General features: G+C 43.9%; 1 protein-coding gene across 3 annotated transcripts in view; it reads left to right on the plus strand.

The window, feature by feature from the left end:
- Positions 1 to 22,759, plus strand: part of trit1 (tRNA isopentenyltransferase 1) — a 39,526-nt gene that overhangs the window by 11,042 nt on the left and 5,725 nt on the right. For 2 of the 3 annotated variants that reach the window (XM_037093746.1, XM_037093748.1), the window contains 7 exons: positions 5,873 to 6,013; positions 9,156 to 9,254; positions 9,610 to 9,767; positions 11,274 to 11,416; positions 11,593 to 11,704; positions 15,302 to 15,414; positions 15,563 to 15,640. In XM_037093746.1, the coding sequence (XP_036949641.1) occupies positions 5,873 to 6,013; positions 9,156 to 9,254; positions 9,610 to 9,767; positions 11,274 to 11,416; positions 11,593 to 11,704; positions 15,302 to 15,414; positions 15,563 to 15,640 (844 nt within the window). The remainder of the gene's footprint in view (positions 1 to 5,872; positions 6,014 to 9,155; positions 9,255 to 9,609; positions 9,768 to 11,273; positions 11,417 to 11,592; positions 11,705 to 15,301; positions 15,415 to 15,562; positions 15,641 to 22,759) is intronic. The other variant, XM_037093747.1, reaches the window with a different exon arrangement.

A 22,759-nucleotide genomic window follows, 5' to 3' on the forward strand; every position in this document is an offset into this window, starting at 1 on the left:
ATTTATGTGGCAGAGGAACAGCTGTCTCGTGCAGGGTGTAAGGTTGGCCAGGCAGGCTGGCTGCAGGCTCTGCAGAGCTCGAACACTGAGCTCATTGTCTGACACACACACACACACACACACACACACACACACACACATTCCTTGCCTACTTGCACACAAGCCACACGGTCACATCCATTCACATCCATTTAAGAAGCGAGACAGGAAGGAGTAGGCAGCTGAACCCACATGAGCCGGGTTTCCATTGAAGTACATCAGTGTGAATTATGGCGCTCGGAATTAGAGGAGCTGAATGTGACGAGCACATCTCTGAAACATTTCCTCAGCAACTTCCCAGAAAACACCTCCGGGAGTTTTTTCATTGATTAAGAAATGACAGAACCAATTAATGGCGCAGCACTTATGGAGGACAAATATCACAGTTTATCAGACTGAGTCATTTCCTTTGGACTGAGACTCTGGCCACCTCACAAGAAATGTCATGCACGCTTTCCATGTGCATGCTAATCATTAATAGAAAACTGCCTAAGCCATTTTCTTGTTTGGTCGTCAGATTGTGCGGGATATGACCGAACATTAGCTGAAACCGCAGAGCAACACTTAAAACTTAATCTACGACTCCCTCCTAACCCAGATGAGATAAATTTGACTTTTTTAATCATATGAAATCTACTTAAAAAATGCTGTCTCAACCCAATCTCCCTTCATTTACCGTGGCGTCCTCTTTCAGTTTCCTCCAGCAGCGGGAGCAAACACGATTAGATATGTTGATTGTTTTTTATTTCTTTATCTCTGATTCCTTTTACGACTCTGCGCTCGAGCATCACCACAATTTGTAGCTCATTTCCACAGCCTCGACTGGAAGTCTTTCTCATTTGCTCTCTCATTTGCGGCTCCCCTTCAAAGCATTTTTCACTTTGTGTCTTCCACTCAAGTTGCTCTTTTCATTTTTTCCTGCTCAACACTCCGGTCTGCTTCTGCCTGCTTTTACTCACGGGTCTCCTTGTCCTCGAAATTAAAATGATCACGGTCTGCTGTTGCAGGGTTCTCGCAAGAGAGCAAATAAATATACGTTGAGGAGTCGTTACATAACGATTAGCCGTGTTTGCTCAGTGGCAGTTAAGAATGAACAAAATGAGAGTGACTGTGAGGAGGAGGGAAGATGGAAGAGAGGAAACTCTGCTACTGCTGGAGAGACAGAGTTTTTGGAGAACTGCTTCCATTTCTCCAGAATACCGTGATTAAGGGCCCGTTGGCTAGATTTGATTAACTTTGAGGATCTGTGACTGCTCCAGGATGTGTGCGACACATTTAAAGTGAACTGCTTCAGCCAGCGACTGTACAGAGGGTACAGTGGGCTTCGTCTTTCTCACCCTGATGCTGAGTTTTTTTCCCCAAAGGTGGCGAAGTTGCAATCATTTGAACTTCTGAGTACTAACCTCTGATTGGTTAGTACTCATTGCCTTTCTTGAATGCGCTGGTTAGGTTAAGGCATAAGGAACGAGATGAGCCAAGGTTAGGTAGGGCAGTATATCCATACTGTATCGTTATTCAGATCTGAGACTATATTGTCTTAGATTTTAGATATCCTTATGTCATGATATGGTATGAGTGTTGTCTTTTTATAATTTTAAAGGCTACAGTACAGTATGTTTTGTTGTTGCTGTTTCTTTTTAAACCTAAACTACTTAGTTAAGAAAACGTGTGTTACTTGTGTTATTTCACTTATGATCATACCTATTTTATATATGTTACTGCAGTTACCCTGTGTACTGTATGTGACATCACCTAACTCCGGTAACAGTTATCTGTACAATATTGTCACAATATCAATAATTGAGGTATTCGGTCAAACATATTGTTATATTTGATGTTGACGCCCAGTCTTAGTATTTATGAAGTATTTTTATTTTGAAAAAATATCTCCATATATATCTACGAATATTGTGGTATTATTTTATCGCAGTATTGCACACCTGTGTTTAGGGTTCGGGCCCTGACGGAGCTGTGTGTCGTTGCTGCAGTGTGTCCTACACCACTGGCACTAGTCGGCTCTTGTCGGTGGCCTTTTGGCCAATTGAACGTGTAGAATCAGTGCTGGAGCCAGTCTGAGAGAGAAGTGCCTCTGATTGGCTGCTCAGCTCAGCGAATCAGTGCACGTATAGAGAAAAGGGAAAAGAAAACAACGCCTGACGCTGTTGTATCCACAAGGTCACCCATTTAGCATTGTTTCTGCTTATTTTTCGCCACCGTCTCTTATTTGATATGTTCTTGGTTATGAACTGATGATTATGAAAGCCATTTTCCTTTTTGAATGACAAACACAGACTAATGTTACCTGGTGCTGTGCTTCCAGTGGGGTCATGCCATAACCATCCTGGGACAATAACGTAAAATAAAATACTATACCAGGCTCTGTACACGCCCACTTTTCAATGGTCAAATCAAATTATTGCCAACATTATGTCCCGCCCACTTACCCTGTTCCAGATGTCTCGATATGGAAGTTAGATATTCTTAAAATGCTGTTTCATCTGGACTTTTTGTTGGGAAAAGAGAGACAACATCATGTGTGTTCAAAGAAAGCTAAGCTATTGTGTTGTCACCATGTTGGGAACAAAAGTGCATCATTATGTGTGCGCGGCTCAAAATGAGAGACACATGACACACGACCATGTGTAAGTGTCGCCCCGTCTCTCTCTCTCTCTCTCTCTTTGTGTTATGCACACTCTCACCAGCCTGATGCCAGTGTATATCTCGGAGCATCTCTGTCTCCCTCTCACCATCATTCTGCCATCCATCTGCTACCTATCATTCTGTCTTCACTCTGTACAATTTGTGTGAGAGAGAGAGCGAGAGCAGCGAAAGCAAAGGAGGGGTGGTGGTGGATAATGTGTGCAAATTTGTCAGGGATCATCCTGTTCTCTGTAACAAGTACACAGCGCTCTTCTGTCTCCTCTTATGTCTCTTCGTCTCCTTTTTTCTCTCTCTCTCTCTCCGAAGCTTTTCTTCTTTCCAGAAAACTTCTCCAAACCTTCACCCTCCTTCATTTGCTCTCCGTCTCCTTCATCTATCTATCCATCCGTCCATGCATCCATGCCTCCCTTGGCTGACAGTGGTGTCGTGCAGAGAAACCGTGAATAATTTATCAGGCGGGGTTGTTCTCTCCTGCCCTGCTCCCCACTTTTGGCTTGCCGCGGCGCTGAGGAACATTTGGTGAAGTGCACGCAACCCACACACGCAAGGATATCATCAATAACCACAGATGTGTTGATTGCCGAATGCATGTATGTTTGGTTAAACAGCCTGAAAATGTTGTTGTAGGAGAAAGTGTAAGATTCAGACTGCTGGGAGATGATTGGTAACAAAGTTAAGAGGCATTCAAAAGGTGGTGGGGAGACAGTTAGGGCAAAGGGGAAATGAGAATAAAAGTATGATAACCTTGGAGTTGTACACCTAATGGGATTAGAGATGGGGTCAGGTACAATTAGCAACAAAGTACAAAAACCTTGGAGAAATAAGCTTTCAGGGCACCAAAAATGGACTTTTCACTGAGCTCTTACTGTTGCAATTCCCTTGTGTTGCGTTACTGACCCTCCCCGCTGTCATCTTACCGCTGCTACCCACTTCACCACATCCCAGCTGATCTAACTTCACAAAGATTCTACTTAGTAAAATGCCAGTCTGAAAAGGTGAAAGAAATCAGAACTCACAATGCAACATTTGTCTTTTCACGGAGGGGAAAAATAAGCTCACGAGCAGAGCCGGAGTGATTCACACAGCCATTCTTTCCCACTGTGAAAATAAGACTTGTGTGCTCATTTGGCTGTGCTTCAGTCCCAATAGTCGGCTGACTGTTGACGATTAAAGGCTGTATTTTCCTAGTCTGAATTACTTTACAAAAGAGTTCTTCAGCAAGCTTTTGTTTCTACTCAAATAGAAGATGACTCCGGGCTGAACTTTCGGCCTACTGGTGAAATTGTTTGGGACGTTTTTGAACCAAGAGAGTTTTCATCAAGTTTTCCTGGCAACTGCAACTTTCACCGCCACACAGACATAATTTAAATGGTTGATGGTAGACTATACACAGATGCTGCGCAGAGGACAGGCCCGTGTTTAGAGATGATGAATGAGGACATGTGAATATTTTGTCACCAGCAATTATTGTCCTGGTCAAATGCATAAAGATGTGAGGTTTAGGTGAAGCTTAGCAGTCAAAATGTTGCATTCTGATCATTTTCTAGATCACCGAACTACACCAAAGTGATTCGAACCCCTCATTTATCAGATGATCCTCTTGAGTTTGTTATGTGACTGTGTGCAGTAAAGTGCTCTTTCACTTATTATAGATGTGCACCAGAAGTAGTCGGAGCAATTGTTTTAGGGTTATTCCGTCCATCCCATAAACATGATATGTCTGGAACACCTTGAGAAAATGGCTTCAAATTTGGCACAAACCTCCAGCTGAACTCACCGATAAGCTGATTTTGAATGTGTTGGTCAAATGTCACTTTGAGCTCACAAAATACATTTTTGGCCATAACTCAAGAGTTCATATGCTAATTAGGCATGCTGCTGCAGTCGTGTTCCAGGTGTTACATGGTTGTCAGGCATACACTGATTTTTCTTTTATAGACAAATTATGTTTGAATACAACAGTGCTGCAGGAGTCTACTCTGTGCTGCTGGTGCTGCTGCACAGAGTAGACTCCTGCAGCACTGTTGTATTCAAACATAATTTGTAGAAGTAACAGTGTACTTGTAACGTGAAAAAAGAGTTGACCAACAAGACGACTGTGAGGATTTGCTGTCAAATGAAAAGCAAAAGCACCCATTTAGCAATATTTTGGATTTAAAGCCAATGCAAATAGAGAACCTGATAACCTGAGAGTCGGAGGAGCCTGTCACCTGCAGCTCCTGTTTCACCAGAACAATGCTTTTAATGCGAAGCTGCAGCTGCTTGAAATGTTCATTTTGCATCAGCAGTTAATTAACACAGTACTCTACAGATAGGGAGCGTCTCTTCTTGTGAAACGCCTGGTGTACCGAGTGTCACGGGTCGCAGGCTCACTGGTCTATGGGAAAATTGCGACACTGCGGCAGTCCTAAAGCAAATTATGCCGAATGTCTAATGGGATAACCAATGAAGTGATAGTGATGAAGATTTATACCCAAAAGGTTGAAGGTCAGCTTCACTGTGACATCATAATGTTCTGCAGAAACACTTTGCTGGCCATTATTTAACACTATACCTCAGGAACTGAAGAGGAGACTGTGACCATATTTCACATTTGTTCAGATACTAAATTTGTGACACTTATATTGGGTGCCCACCTTGAAACTGTGTGATTGTATAGATCTTCTGTACATTCCTCTTCTGTGAGGAACCAAAAGCTCTTTGCATCCTATAAAAACCTCTCCACTCTTGACTCTGAGATTGAAAATCACAGCGGGCTACTGCATGACACCCGGCTGTCAAATTCCACGAGAGAGCCCCCTCGTCGGGTGATGCAGCAGAGGAGGTGTGTATGATCGTTTGCAGGAATGGTCAGAGCTGCTTCACATGCTTGACGGGCAGCACTCCTCATTCCTTTACCTATAACAGGCTGCTTTCAGCCTCTGACACTGACAAACACACTCACACACACCCTCACGCTGGTGTGGATTTCAGTCTCCTGCACCATTTGTTTTACTGATGCTATTATTTAAAGAGTTGCATCCTTTCTAGGAAAAAAAAGCCCATCAAACTTCCATTCATTTTGTTTATATTCAGCTCCTCCAAATATGTTGCGTTACTGCAGTTACACCTGTCTTTTATCATTGTGTTTCATTTATTAATAGTCCTCATTTTGCTTTCTGTCTCCCTTCAGGTGTATGAGGGCCTTGACATCATTACCAATAAGGTGACAGCGGAGGAGCACGCCCTGTGCAAACACCACATGATCAGCTTCGTGGACCCGCTAGTTAGCAGCTACACGGTGGTGGACTTCAGGAACAAAGCCCTGGCTCTGATATCCTTTCCTGGAGACGCGTTAATACAGATATTACAATATTTTCCTCAACACCCCTCTCAATATGTTGCTATCACCTCTCTCACACGCTCCCTCAGATTATTAAGTAGTGACTGCAGGGGAAGAATTCTCTCCATCTGACTTCTTCTAATTGGTCTGGAGGTGTGTGCTCAAGGAGAAGCTGCTCTGCTATGTCCTCGTTTTGTCAGCGTGTCTCGCTGCAGATGTTGCACTGAAAATCGGAAGAGAGAGATCACCGGAGACGATATTTTTAGAGGAGTCTGTGTCTGTAATGCGTCCCCATGCGCGCGCGCACACACACACACACACACACACACACACACACACACACACACACACACACACACACACACACTCTGGGCAGTCACACCCTCCCGCAGACACCGGCCGTCACACAGATGTGGAGAGCGGGGGCGATAACTAGAGATGGTATTAATAGATCAGGAAGGCATGCACACACACGCACTCTCCTTGCACACACACGCACACTCTCCTCGCACACACACACACTCTCCTCGCACACATACACACACACACACACTCTCTCTCCAGTGCGGCGAGGGGATGCGGTAGCTCCAAGAATAGGCTCAGTGCAGCGCGAGCCTTCTGCTGGTGGGAAGAGGGAGAAATGGAAAGAGGTGAATACAGATTAGGAGGGATGGAAGCAGCGTGGAGGGTTTTTAAACTGTAAAGCAGGAAAGAGAGACGATGGAGGGAAAAGCAGGAAGGAGGGAGTGTGTGTTAGTTGGAGAAGACTGACGGGCTTGAGAAGTTCCAAGACGCAGGACTTAATGGCTCATCAGTCCTTCACTCAACATGCCACTCGCATAAACACCCCTCCATCCAAACCCCTCTGTTTTTTTTTCTTTTATTGCTTTCAATCTTCCAGCCCTCTTTCTGTTTCTCCCTCCCTCAGTTTTCCTCACCGCTTGTCAGCGATCATGCTCGCTCTCTTTCCCACCTCCTGCTCCTTTCCTCTGCAAACACACTGATGCAGCCTGGTGTGTGTTAGAGAGAGAGAGAGAGGGGGGAGGGAGGAGAGGTGAGTGACGATGGCTGATAGGCCTTTATCTTGTTTCAGTGGTTATTTGATTATCCCCGAGTAGAGACGGTGGGTGGAGGAGGGGGGAGAGGGGGAGAGAGAAGGAGAGAGAAGGAAAGGTGCAAGATGAGGGAAGATGCGACAGAAGAGCAGAGAGTGAGAGTGGAATAAGGTGTGGCTCTGTCTGTGTGACCGTGGAAGCTTTAAAGAATTCCAGCATTAATGTTTTTTTGTTGACTTGGGGGGCTGCTTTTGCTGCAACTAATGATTATTTTCTTTGTTGATTGAATACCAGTTAACCAATTACTGATCTGATCTGTCAGATTTGGTGGAGAATATGTGAAAAATTAACACCAACGTGTCCCTGCTTCTCAAATTGAATGGTGTAAATGGCATGTTTGGACCAACTAACGAGTGATTCTCAGCCTGTGGGCGGAGACACCTCGAGTGGGTCAAAGCACAAATGAGAGGGGTCACAAGAAGATTAATGGGGTAGCAAAGAACAAAAAACATAATCCAGCTTCACAAATCCCAATGCTTCTTTTATATGCCTGGTTTTTGGCTGGTGAAATACTGGATGATTTAACCTAGTTACGTCTGGAACGTTTATTCAAATGACGCGAGGTGAAAAGTCATGACAGGGCGTCACAAGCAGACAATGTTCTGCCAAAAGGGTTGAGAACCGCCGGCATAGAGGACAAAGGCCACAGATCTTCACGTGGGAGATACTTTACTCCAAAAATAACTCTGTCGATTAATCAGGTATCAGAATTGCTGCAGAGCCAATCAGTGTCCATTGACGAACCAATCAATCGCCTGATTGCTTTAGCTCCAGTTCACTCAGTGGAATGGTCCAAAGCCCACTCTAAAGTTCTTTGCACACCAAATCCCATTTTTTTCTGAGTGCATTTATTTTTTTTCCATCCGTCATCTGATGAAAAAAAAGTTATGTCATGCACTGAGTCTGATTGGTTAATTATTCTATCCGTTGCATCCGTTGTATTTGTGGTCTTCTCACTTCTTGAACAAAGATAAACGAGACAAGAGCCAGTAGTGTTTCACCTGCCGAGCTGCAGGTGTATTTCACATCATTAATCAGAGGGTGCGCAAATTTCAGCTGGAAATTCAGACCACATAATGGTCAACAGTTGTCTTGTGATCACTGTTTTCTCTCATGTGTCTTTGGATTGCTCTGAAGACGTCAGTGTGTAAACATGATTGACACAGCATTCGGTTGTATATGTTTTTACAGGTGAAGCATTTTTCAGACGGAATAAAAATAGACTTGGCTTGTAAAGGCCTGAGGAGTGTGTCACCGTGTCAGCCACAGTGTACTCAGTTAGCTTAAATACTGACAAGAAGAAGAAATCCACCAAGAGTCAACATGCTGCTGCTGTTGTCATCTTTATAATGTTACAGCCTGTCATTTTCTTGATTTCACTGTTCTGTTGAGTCTTTTTTTAAGATCCAGCATGCTGCGGTTTCTGGCTGATTTTCTTTTCTGAATCCCTGTTTGCTTCTGTTATGAGATCGTTAGATATTCTGAACTCCCTCTGAAGATGTGACTGCCAGCCCAATACACATTCATATTAACTAGCTTTTTTTTCCCCCATTCATTATCCAGGGAGCTGTAATTTTCAGAACTCTCTCATTCCGTCTGTCTGTTCACTTAAATGTTTACCGTTATTTGAACATTTCATTTCTACTCGGAGCGCTCTTGAAGTCAAAGAGGACAACAACGCAATTTTCTGTCTAATTTGGATTCTCACTGGATTCCTGAATGTGCTCATAATACACAACCATTCAACAAAAACTGTTTGAGCAGTAAACATAAATAGCCCGAGGAGATGAATGCAATTTAGCGAGACGCTGCCGTCAGACTCTCGCGGCCTCCAATTGAATTAGAGCAGGCTGGAGCTGTTTTTATGCCATCAAGGGTCAAGTGATCAACAGGTCATTTCGGAATGGTTCCGTTTTTGAGCAGTCGTGCAAAACTGTCACAAAAGTGGTTTAAATCATACTGCGATTGTCCGTGTTCCCCAGATGTGCATGTCAGTTTCCTCCTTGACACTGTCCCACATAGATGACATGCACAGCAGAAACAAACTGCCAGTCATTGTCGGAGGAACAAACTATTACATTGAGTCTGTGCTGTGGAGAGTCCTGCTCGATACGGGGGTGAGTGTTTTACATGTAGCTGTTTTCTATGCCTTTCTGACACTGTATCTAATTTATTAAGCCATCTTTATCTTTCTTCACAGTGTTTTACCGCAGTGTAGGCCTGTGCTGCTTTCTTGAAAAGTGTGACTTAGGTTTAATTTCTAGGTTGCAAAGAAATTATCTTTATGGGCTGTAACATTTTCTTCATCGTAGAGACATGAATCAAAATTATGTGCATTTCTGTTTTTTGTTTTCTGTCTATTTCTTATATCTGCTGCATTATTTCTGATCCAAAGAAATGATTTAAAATCTATTAATATGTTAAGGATTCTAAGAAGCAACTTGAATGTATTAAGTGAAATGTGTCTCTCAGCAGGAGAACGAGGAGTCAAGGGACGGAGCTGATGGGGCCCCAGACAGGAAGTTGGAGCTGGAGAAACTGGGAGGAGTGGAGTTGCATAAACGCCTGGCGGAGGTGGACCCCAAAATGGCCGCCATGTTGCACCCCAATAACAAACGCAAGTTAGCAAGGTGATGCAGCTGGTGATGTCCTCATTAGTGTTACACTGGATATCTAGAAGCTTTTGTGACGTTTATGTCGAGGAAACTTAGTGTGAACTGGTCAGTTTTAACAAATTTATCAAAAACAACTCACATTAAATTATATGACATTCATTTAGCCAGCACTTTCATCCAAAGAATATTTCCGGCCCATTATTATACTTTTTGGGGCCTTGTTAACAACAAATAGTCCAAGAGTTAGCTGCTAGTTAAAGGTAGCCAGCTGGCTGTTGGTGTCTTGAGGTCTGTTCTTGGTCTTGTTTTTTTTTGTTTTGTTTTTCTCTGCTGCATGACGTGAATTCATTTTACGCAATACTGTTCTTCTTGAATTCACGAAATAATGCACTTCTGTTTGGATTTGTAAAAATGTTTGTCTCTTACAACATCCAAACACAGTTAAAATAGAGAGCTCAGTTACATTACCACCAGATGTTTAATTTAAAACTAAAGCTAATTTCACCACAATGAAAACAGATGCACATCCAAATGAAATTACATTTGAAAGTCTGAACAGTCGTAAGGTTCTAGTACTGCCACGTGTTTTATGCAAGCACCTCGAGCCTCTTTATAAGAAAAGATAAGAAAAAGAAGCTCTGTTCACCTCTGGGATAATAAGAATATGTGTATGTGTATAATGTTTGTTGGTGGCTCACAACATTTTTGATTTTTCTCATGTTCTGTATGAGGTCCTGAAGGGCTCTTGCTCAGACTGACAGTCACAGTATATGGCCTCCACCCAGTCTGTGCTGACAGGACGAGTGTCTGTTTACACACACACACACACACACACACACACACACACACACACACACACACACACACACACACACACACACACACACACACACAGCTTGATGAGTAGCAGTCAGTGCACTCTGGTCTTTTGAGCAGGTTAGGTTACTCTGTTCTTCTGGATGACAGAAGATGACAGGAATCATATTTTCCTCCTAACCTCAGAGTGCAGCGAGGCACAGCTAAAGAATCCGGCTCGGATTGAATCTCAACATCTCACAAGTGTGTTTAACCCAGTTTGAATCTTAGCTATAAAAACAGAGTGTTGCATCCAGCTTTCTATCTTGTTTCGTTGTGGTTTATATCTCCCATTGTTTAATGATTGTTTTTTTTTTTCTAACTCCCGTCTTGTCTTTTGAATTTATTGTTGCAGCTGTGGTAATCATTTCGACTACACCCAAACACTAACTAAATTTATGCCTCCAAAGGGGGGCTGGAGATTTTCATTTACATTGGATTTAACGGATGAGTGGATGGTTGACTCATCTAATCTCAGTTTGCCCTCCGAGGCCTGACATACAGGGAATGGGATGTATAACTCATCGTATACTGGAGATCATAGGAACTGCAATCAAACCAAAAAAATCGCTGAAAAATATTTGTTTGGTTGTCTACACAGAGTCCCAGTGGAAAATGTGTTTTATTTAATCACAGCATGTCTGTTTGTGTGTTTGTTAACTACAGGAGTCTTCAAATCCACGAGGAGACAGGCGTCCCCCACAGCAGCTGGCTGGAGGAGCAGAGGGGGCAGGAGGGAGGCGGCGGACTGGGCGGGCCGCTGAGATACCCAGACCCCTGCATCTTCTGGCTGCACGCTGACATGGACGGTAAGGAGGGAGGATTGTGTGGAGTTTCATTTCACTGTTATTGCTATTTATCAAAATAACAGAAATGGACATGTCGATTTGGGAGCTTCAGTGCAGCATGAAATAACTGTTTACGTGCGTCTGTCTTATTTCTGCTGCTACACTTGTTATATTTCTCCCTCTGTGCTCCCATCCAGCTCTCGACAAGCGCTTGGATGCCCGTGTAGATGAGATGCTGTCTGCTGGACTGATAGAGGAGCTCAGAGACTTCCATGTCCGCTACAATCAGCAGAAAGTCCAGGATGACAGGTAGTTTATCAGCAGCCAAACATCATACTGTTCATCATGGATTAATTATCTGTTGTGGTGTACTATGGAGGATTTCCAAAAAAAGCAATTATGGACTTGATTTCAAAAGTAATTCCTTTTTAATTACCACTTATGGCTCACTAGAAGTGTGTGATGGTGTCTTTCTCTACAGAGACTCTGCTCTCTGCCTGTATTTTCTTGTTTTTTCCTGGTTTCCCCAAACAAATCAAAATGCAGTTCTGAGGAGCCCCCCCACTAATAACAGTGCAAGGCTGGGACTTTATAGAAACGTAGCAACCAGGTTTCATCGCTGTCTCGTCTCCCTCCTCTGCTCCTGTGTGTTATGAATTTATAAGGAGCTGCAGGTCTGTTTGACTGAAGGCGGGACAAGGTGTGGCAACGCAGACACACAGAGCACAGAAGTCACATGCAGTAATTTCTCATAAATGACGCTTAAGATACTTTGTTAAAAGAGCGCATTTAGCATTTCACTTCTGTTGCATTGTTTAGGAAGTAGCCTCAGAGAATTATATACATGTGCTATCATGTGTACTATGCTAGTAGAGGCTAATGTATGTTACATTTAGCAGCTCAAGCAGAGATCAGGAAGAGGCTTCAGATGTCGGGTAATCAGGCCTCTTTCAGACTCTGCACCCCCAGATTTAAAAAACCTGCAAACCTGACACAACCATGACCCAAGTGACATCACTTGAGGTCCTAGTCTCTACTGCTGCCTCTGGGGCTTGATACAGATTTTTTTATGCAACGTATTTTTACTGCAGAATCAACCAAAATCCACACAGTGGGATGATAGACCTGTTTTGTCGGCCAAAAGCGTATGTCATACTTGGCTTTGGCCCTGCCGTCTTTGTTAAGGAACATTACGAGTTAGTCTGAGGGTTCAGTGTCCGCACAGCAAGTCAAACATTACATTCTCATCCTCCTATCTAAATTAATGATCCAGACAGTCAGTCTGGACCCAGACTTAACTCCTTTCTTTAATATAACCAGGGCAATAGGAGTGAAGTGAACTCTGTCAAGCAGCCATCCAGTTATTTATTCGTCTTCTCAGTCTGACAGGTCACTGTGTTCTGTGTGTCGTTTCCCAAAGGCCTGGAGACTATTATAGATACAGCCCACACTGCTGCGAGTTTAGCTCAGATGGGACTGATATTTCTTTAGGATGTCCAGTGATTATTAATAATTGCAGAGATAAGCCCCTGCTGCAGGACATTACCACTGCCAGGGGAGTCTGGTGATTGGTGCTTATTACCTCAGGCCCGCAGGAATTTTCTCCCACACTGAATGGACATACTGGTGGCCCTGGAACAAATGGCTTACAGCGATATGTTGTCTGCTAAAGATGTTGTTCGACGATAACAGTCAATACTCTCCTCTTGTCTTTCTCACAATGGATAAGTTGTCCCCGGCATTTATTTTAACAATAACCACATGACCAGGAGCACATTAGAGCGACATCACTCTCTATCAGTGGTATGGATTTACTGTTTCCTGTTCCATGAGCATAATCAGTCCCATTAAATTAAGGATTTTATGTGTCCTGTGTTGTGACATGAAATGTGTATCAACATGTTTGTTGGCTTCACTAATAGCTGAATCAGATACAGTATGTGAACACTGCTGTGGGTGTCTCTTGGCACCAGATATTGATATTGTATGTGTGGCGGGGTGTGGCTGCGGGGAGTTGATGCATCGGTGGAATGGTGCCCAGGAAGCTGCCAATTCCATTCTTCCGTCCCTCCTTTCTTTCATCACCCCATCCCACCTCATCAACCAGCAGCCTCCTCCTCCTCCTCCTCCTCCTCTCTACATCCTCTCTCCCTCTGTCTCCTTCCATCTCTGCCACTATTGCCCTCTCAGCAATCTGATCACCCGAGCACTTTACCTCCCCCTCCCTCCTCCGTTCGTCTGTCTTTCTCTCCTTTACCCTCATGTCCCTGGCTGGCTGCTGCGGCCAGACATCAAGGTCAAATCTCTCCCTCCCTTCCTCCCTCTCTTCCTCCCTCCCTCTCCTCCCTCTCCTCCCTCTCCTCCTCTGTCTTTATTTTTTCTCCCTCCATTGACTCTACGTTTCCTGCACTCTGTCGCTATTCTCAAATTTCTGTCTCTGCCCGTCTGGCCAGATTTATTTTTGTTATTTCCCCTCCTTGTTTCGGTTACAAGAGTGAGTTACGGACCAGGAATAATCGTTATTTTTTGTTCATTAGAATGTTTTGTTCGACAATGTGTCAGAAAGGAAATTTAACCGCTCCACAAAGAGCCAAAGTTTAGAGCAACAACGGTGAATTATGGGTAAAAAAGTAAAGTAAGTAAGAGAAGATGGAAACAAAAAAATCTATTGAAACAAGTCTATAAATCTTTGTGTTTGAATACTTTACATTTTCAGTTTGATGATTTTCATTCAAAAAATAATCTTCCCATTTCAGACAAACTTTCTCTTCATCTAGCTCTCTTCTTGCTGTGAGTGTAACGTCATGTTAAGTCATGTTATATGAAACTCTTATATATTTTTTCCACCTGGACCATTAAAAGTCTAACAGGCTGAAACAGAATCCTTAAAATGTTTGTCATTCATAAACTTTGGCAGCTAAGCATGACTTTTTTTTAATGTATCATTATGAAGAGAAAGCTGATTGCACATTGTAATGGTTCAAGAATAATGACACCATCAGCGTTTAGATTGACTCCTATAAACCTCACTTTGACTGTACACTTTAGTCTGCAGCCGGCCAACAAAATCCAGTCAGGCTGGCAGCCTGGCAGCATTTCCATCTGCCTTCATGTCTCAGTTAAAGACTAAATGAATAGATAAACTGGCATTTCTTCCTGTGTTGTTGCTTCTCTGAGGAAAAAGGAAACAATCCAGTTGTGAACGACAACAATACCACTCTGAAATGCTAAGATGTTGTCTGTTCCACTGACAACATATGTTTATGATGTGTGTAAAGATCCATAGTGAACACATGAACCTGGAAAATGAAGCCATCTATTGATCATTTCTGACAATGTTTGGCATTTATTATTACATTTAATAGGTGCAGACTTGATTTTTCGACTGCTGAGTCACAGGTGAACTCTGTTATTTCTGCAATCAATACTAATTACGGTAATAAAAAAATTCAGGTCATCGAACAATTGTAGCGCTATTACTAAAATCTGAAAATGTACCTCTCGTCTAGAACAGGCAGTAATGCTCAGATCGGGCTGATATGGTCTGACATTGATGGAAACGTTCTGTCTCTACTGTCTGGCGAGGTAACCAGTGGGCCTCAGCCCAAACCTGATGTAACTCCGGTCTGGCTACTGAGTCCCGACACCCGTGGGTCCCTCTGCCAGTGCCTTTCAGTTTTTTTAATGTCATTCTGTCACTTTGTACCCCGAAGGGCCTCCCATCTGCTCAGACCAATATTCTTTGTTCAGGGAGGGAAGGAGAGATAGAGGCGGAGGAGGAGAAGGTGAAATGAGTCACCACCGGGTGTCTAGAAATGTCAAGTTGGAGACGGAAACTTTTTATTCAGACTTATTGATGGATAATGTTTCATTTTCTCCTCTCCTCTCCTCTCCTCCTCCCTCCAGTCAGGACTATCAACATGGGATTTTCCAGTCAATCGGTTTTAAGGAGTTTCATGACTACCTGACCGTTCCTGAAAGCAGCACCCAGCAGGAGAGAGACACGCTACGAGACAAAGGTCAGAGAAATACCTGATCAAAGTCACAGAGGCGGATTTGGATCCATCAGTCGGTGGACTGGTTGACTTATCAACCTGAAGAATCTATTTAAAGGTTTTCCTGCCGCCTGCTCTTCATCTATAACAGCCTCCTTTTAACTCTGTGCAGGTATAGAAGCTTTGAAGATGGCGACGAGGCGCTACGCACGCAAACAGAATAAATGGGTCCGAAACCGCTTCCTTAAGCGTGAGTAGCCTTCACCCACCTCAACCAGAATGTGTGTGTGTGTGTGCCTGAGTGTGTGTGTGTGTGTGTGTGTCCTCTCCAGTCCAGTTCCTTAGCAATCAGCACTCTCTTTAACAAGATGAGATTCATGCAGTCCATTAGACACACAATAAGCCTCTCAGACACCGTATTGTGTTCCAGGGTACAGAGTGTAGCGATTGTGTGGGTGTGTTTGTGTTCATGTTCATCAGTCTGTGTGCCCAGCAGGACTCAGGCGATGTCACTTTCAAAACTATCATTACACTTTTTTTTTTCTTGTTTTTTTTCCAACAAAGAAGAACATCTCAGGAAAATACCAATGATCTGTGTTTCGTCCGCGTCAAGAATTTTGGTAGTTGCCAGAAAAAACATAAACTGACTGACTTCTACACTGTGGGGCCAGCATACTGTACCACCCTAGGCTATCTTAGCATAAAGACTGTTAAAGGGAACAAAATCTGACTACATGCATCTAAAAGAAATAATTGTGTGTTTCATCGGTGTAAAAAAGTCCTTTACATTACATTTAGTTAGTTAGATAGTTTTCAGTTGCTGTTCTTCTTTCAGTTAGCTGCTAACTGCTGCTAACTGCTTTTTAAACCTGCAATATGTAAGAATTGTCGACTTGTTGAATTCGTACTCGCAAATATGGGGCAGCATATCACAAGAGTAACTGCCACCTCCTGCAAACTATAGTTGCCTTCAGCTAGTTAGCACAGTTAGCCGTGCAGCTGGACTTGGAGCTCAGTGTTGGTGGTTATACTGCTAGCACAGGAGCTTTAAACCTAGATGTGACAGGGCGGCTGGTTAGCATGTTAAACATTGCTACACAGTACATGCACGTAAAAAAAGTAAGAACTGTTATTCCTTCACATTCTGTTCATAATTGTGGTGAAGACTTAGATGATTTCAACCAAAATTCCTACATATTGCACCTTTAAATCTTCTGGTGGTAGGTTGCACACATGACACGTCAAAATGTCACACCCCTGTCCAGTCCTGCTGGCCGGCCCTTTTTATGCAGATGTCGATTCAGGTGTTTTACGACCTCCACTCCTCCTCCCTTGAACAGGTTATGTAAAAGGAGCTTAAGATGACTGTCTCCTGGCTGTAGCTTTGATAAATGAGATGGGCGACGACCTTCTTCCCATTAGTTTGAAACAAGAACTTCTGCTCTCTTAACGGCAGGTCAGTTTGTAAACATCAGCGTGTTCGGATTGTGGAAATCATCAAATTAATTTAATCCACTGGCACAAAATAGGATTTGATTTTCTGCAGCTTGTGTGAGCTGCTGTGACGTGATAGAGGGGATAATGTTTCCATCCCCAGCATACACCTGCAGCTAAGACCCTTAAATGCTTTTTCCCCCAGCACTAAATCTCCTGTGGCACCAAATGCATATACGTGAACCTTGCTGCAGAATGGATGAATGTGCCCACCACAGCCAAAACAAACCAACGTCTGGCAGGCGCTGATTTCCCACCCTGGTCGCAACCCCTGGCAGCCAGACATGTTGTTATACACGTACAGAGGCTGAGTGTGTTTCTCTGTCCCAAAATGGAAACCTGGCCTCTGCGTCCCACCAGCAGCATGTCCTGTAGTAACCCAGCCACCTAATCCTGTTAGGCCCAAGTGGCTTAGGCCACACCAGGTTCTAAACCTCAATACCCCTCTTTCTGACCGCCTGCCTGCCTGATGCACACACCATATGGTCTTCATCACATGTGTGTGCGTATCTATGTTCTTAAGCTTTCAATGTACATATGCACATATATTGTGTATATATATGATATATATAATATACATATATCTGTCTGAAGCTGTCTGTGCTGTTGTGTTGTAGACTCCGTCAGGAGAGTTTGCTGGTGTAAGTACAGATGACAGCAGATGAAATCAGCTTTTGGTCTGAATTGCCAATATTGTCTTTATTATAAAGATTTCGTCTTCTTTTTAAACATTGATCATGATAATACAATTCATGCCACAAATGTTCCCCCAGTTCTGATCGAGATTGAGATTTGGGAAGTGTGTTCTGACACAGAAATCCTCACAAACACGTAAACATAAAAAGTAGTGACTGTAGTAGCTACGGGCAGAGTTTCTGCTAGACATTTTTTTGCAGCAAATTTGTCCATTAATATCTCAGAATTCAGGCCATTGAGAAAAACGAATAGCGATGTATGGGTCTACATTTAAACAGCAATAAAACATAAAACACACAAAGGCTCTGATTCGCTATGAGTCATCCAACCAGCTCTCTCACAAATGGTGCAGAACATTTTTGTCTATTTATTCCATCCACCTTTTCATGCCCCGATGGTGTCTGCAGTACCTGTGGAGGGGGCTGCGTACGCATGTTGCCTGGGCAACAGAGTGACACTGTTGAGTGGCACAATTCTTTTTAACTTTTATTGCGAGACACCACAAGAAACAGCAGTCGAGCTGCTTGCCAGTTGAACTTGTCCTGCTACTCTGGTTTGTAACATCATTTTGGCTGGCTTCGTGTCTTCATTTCATGAGCGGCAGAAGCTTGACATTTTTATGTGCCCTTGCTGGCCGAAGCTGCAGAACTTGTTGCAGCATCACTTTTTTTTTCTTTTTTCCTTTACTGGCCCCGGGATGTCTGCTTCAAAACCGACATTTCAGAGTGGAGTTAACTGCTGTCGAGCCAAATCTCCTGTACATATATATTTTATTTCTGGCAGCTCACTGGCAGCATGTTAGGGAGAACTTTGTACAGGGAGACTAAATAACACTGCACATGACTAGACACTCACTGACTCTCAGTGTCTTAACAGCAAAAGCAAAACCAAACTTTTGAGAAAAGTTCATATTTAAAGTGTCCTGGCAGCAAATCTCATATGTCAAACATTTTTAAGTTATTTAATGTGCTTTTTAGGTTATAATTAGGTTATTTGTGTTGATTAATTGTTTCTTTTAGAGGCTGTTGATATGTTCATCTGCTGCACAACTTCACATGACATCAGCAAGAAACTGGCCTATGTAAACTGTGCTTCAAGGAAACTATTGCAATGTTTACTTTCTGCAAACTCATCCCTGACAGTAAGTGTGGCAGCAGATGAAATCAACTCTCTGAATTGTTAGAAGTCTGAAACTTTAGTTGCCGCTCAGTGCAAGGTATTGGGGGACGAGTACCATCCAAGAAGTCCAGTCTGAGTAATAGACCTGTGAAGTCGAAGGCACCTCAGCTGCCAAAACATTGCGCAATGGTTTTCGATTTTATAATGAATATGGTGTTCTTATCACAAGGTAATCTACCAGGAATGTGCACTTGCTCATATTCCAAGTGCCAACTCGGTGAGATTTAGAGTTGTTTGGGGAATGCAGATGCATCAGTGACATTAGCCAGTGCAAGAAGCATGAGCGCTTTCAAAGACAAATCTCAGACACTTGGAAAGTCGTCCCCTGGATGTCTGTGTAGCTACTGTACTGAGTGTTTTGGAAAGCAGTCGGAGGCTTGACAGGCATTATTCTTGCTGAGTCCATGTTTTCCCAAATCTCTGCATCTGAGCAGGAAAGTAATATTTTGTTTTTGAAAGATCTTGTTTATTTTCCCACAAAAACCAAGAATCACGGCCCCACATGTTGTCCTCGTGTCTACGCCCGACTGGGATCATCCCTAACCCAATGTTTTGCTCGTCCCACCTTTCTGTCTGCATCGTCTCTGTTCTACTCGCTCCCTCGCTGTGACTGCTGACCTCTTTTCAGTTTCGTCTGAGCCCCACACACACACACACAGATGCCGGCAGGCCTCAGCTGAGCTGGCTAATCTCTTGAAGCATTACAGAGCTGCCGGGAATTTGCCCCGACCACACAAACTCAGGCAATGGGGTCACCGGGGGCTACGCTCACCAAACCCAAGCACACAGAGTCCAGTGGGTCAAAGGGAAAGACAAATTGGAAACGACAGGGAGCCTCAGTCAGACAATAGAAAAAAATGACCTGAATGTAAATACACAGAAATATACGCAGAATCTAATGCCTCGAAGGCTGAAGTTTAACCCAGTTTTACAGTTCAGAGATTCAGCAGCGACTGTCAGTGAGGGAGCAGGTGGGCGTTCAGTGTCTTAAATACTTTTCAGCAGGATACGCGCTGCACGATGCTCTCCACTTTGGTTGCTGTGGGGATTTAAACACCAGGTCAGCTGGCTCAAATTAAATCAAGCTTAATTTGTCTTGCCTTTAAGTGCGTCTGTATGTGGGTGTACGCTTATAGTGTGTGTGTGTGTGTGTGTGTGTGTGTGTGTGTGTGTGTGTTTATAGGGGTATGTTTAATTAGTGGATTTAATTACCCATAAAGAAAATGGTAATTTGAGGTTGTATTAATTTGAATAGGTGCCACATTTTATGCAGAGGGTTGTTTACTATTAATTCCCCAAAGATGTGCACACAGGCGCACACTACCTGTAACCAGGGTAGGCAGGTGTAGTCTGACTGAGGCCCCGTGAGTGTTAAGTAACAGGGGTGTGGGTATATTTTCAGTCCCGAGAGAGGGAGAGAGAGTGGAGGAGTGATGGAGGGGGACAGAGAGAGCAACAGGAGCGACACATGGGTGGCTGGGTGGATGGAGAGTGAAGGTAATGTGATCCATCTGGCGCAACAGGTGTGGGGCGAGTTTACACCCTTGTCTTCCAGCAAGTGCGAAGCTTTCGTTTGCACGCACACACACACTCACACACATGCGACCTCCCTCTCGTGGAGTTCATGGAGCGGAGCCAGGGTTGTTGTCGCCACGGAGACCTCTCTGTCACCTCTGCTAGATGGAGGGAGACGAGGCAGGGCTGGAGGGGATGAGAGTGACACATGAGGGACAAAAGTAGATACAGCGGAAGGTATGTTTGATTCATGCATCGTGTGGAAATGTGATGGCGAGAAAGTACAATGATGTAAATGAAATGCGGAAAACTTTTTGTAGGTTGAGGTGGAAAAGTTGGTTCTTTGTCTTCTCTCCTTCTTTTTCTCGTCTTTGTCTTCTGCTTCTTCTTCTCGTGCTTCTTCACCTTCTCCTTCTTCTACAGCCCCTATTGTAGCATCCTAAAATTAGTAATCTTTTAAAAATGTAAATAAAAACAGTGTGAAATCAATTTCAAACAAATTGCATTTACCACTTAGTTTTACAAGGTGTTCCTGAGTCTGTGTGTTTCACGCAGTGGTGCACCTCGTTCCATCCTTGCTTGTGAGCAGCTGAGCCTCATGATTCCTTCACCTATCACAAGTCTTTCCCAGTCTTCTGTTGCTGCTGTCCCGACTTGTATGAAGCATGTCGCTGGCATCTAACTCAGAACAAGTCATTGCTGTTTCAATTTATTACAAGTCAAAAAAGGGTAGGCACATTATCACATTCTTTAATTATTGTTCTTTAATTAACGTTTTACACAGCATCACAACTTTTTTCAAATTGCGACCGTAGAATTTATTTATTGTAGCAGTTCCAATACATCAAGCGTGAAGAATTATTCTGTCCTCACATATATCCTTGTCCTCTACTTAACCTGCAGCAGAAATATCAAACAAGAAAAACAGAAGGAGGTTAGGGAGACAAAAAGTGGAAGAGGAACTACAGCAAAGAGGAAGGAGGCTGTTGTGTGAATGGAGGCAGCTGTCGTGTTCCAGTGTGGACGACAGCCAAAAGAGCACAGCTGTGCCGGGGCGCGCTGCTCCGGGACTGCTGGTGCAGTTTTTATAGCAAAGCACACAGGCGCACATCCTCACTCAGCAAACACGAGGATAACGCGGCAAATGACTCCTGGCCTGTTTGTTGCAACAGGTGGACTTCTGTTTCAGCACACACACTCGACACTGGCAAGCAGCTGCACGGCGACAGGAGATGCTCTTTCTTGTTGGCAAGGCTCCCCAGTGTGCTTGAAAGGCAATGCTCACAGTGTATGGTGTGTGTGTGTGTGTGTCGACCACCCTGCTCTTTGTTCCCTTTGCGTTTTCTCATTCACTACAGAGTGGATTAGCAGAGTTAAATTTCACCAGATCCTAAACAACAGTGTTGTTGGGGTGGTCGGGGGGGTGGTGGTTTCCATCCAGCATCTGGCAACCCACAAGGCACTATCTCCGCTTTTATTTGCCCCCACTCCAATCTGCCCAGCAGGAGGTCGGTGGTTTGCGAAAGGGAATTGTCGGTGTTGAGGGAGATAAAAAGGAACAAAGTAAGGAGAGCGATAGCGGCAACAGGAGAGCGCAGGAGGACGGCTGGCGAGGTGGAGTCAGAGAGCTCCAGTGCTGCATCTGGTATAGGTATGCCAGGTGACGCTCGCCACCACCACCTGCCTGCTATTGTGCCGCAAACACAAAGGACTCACACACACACACACACACACACACACACACACACACACACACACACACACAGTAACCGAGCTAGTGAAACCTGACGCTTTGATTAACAGTCACTGCTGTTTTAAAACAACACACACACACACACACACACACTTGCAAACTGAACACACACGCTGCAGAGTTTTGTGAGTGGTCGTGTGCACAGATGAAACGGTGGTCAACAAAACTACCAGGAAACCAAACGATGCAGCTGCAGGAGTGCTTACATTCAGGCTTTAGAGGTTCTTTGTGGTTGCTTTGCCTTCACGGACCTTGTCGGCTTTTCAATTAAGAAAAGTCGGCCTCGGCAGGAAACGAATGAAATACATCACACGTTTAAGTGTTCGACGGGACATTAAACCAACAGTATGCAAATTCAGACCAGAGGGATGAAATGTGGCCTGTGCCAAGAACTAAGGCTGCGTTTATGGCCCTCAGGCGTGGCTGTATGAAGACTCTCATTGTTCCCACACACAGTCAGTGCAGTTTGTCGTACAGCTGACCAGTTCTACAGTCCGCACTCTGCACTCGACACTGATTTCCGCTGCAATAATGGAGTCCCAGACAGTTCCCTGCAGAGTTAGTAACCTCAGTCTATAGGGTGTCTGCTGCCCTCAACTCACCATTTAGTCTGTGTGTGGAAAGGATTAAGCCATAATTGAGTTGGCAAACTGTGTCTTACAGGTTAATGGGATTCATTTACGCAACTGTGTGTGCTTCACACATTGGTATTGTATGAAAAGGTGCACCTGA

Source organism: Acanthopagrus latus, chromosome 3 (genome assembly GCF_904848185.1).
Source record: "Acanthopagrus latus isolate v.2019 chromosome 3, fAcaLat1.1, whole genome shotgun sequence".
Taxonomy (NCBI): domain Eukaryota; kingdom Metazoa; phylum Chordata; class Actinopteri; order Spariformes; family Sparidae; genus Acanthopagrus; species Acanthopagrus latus.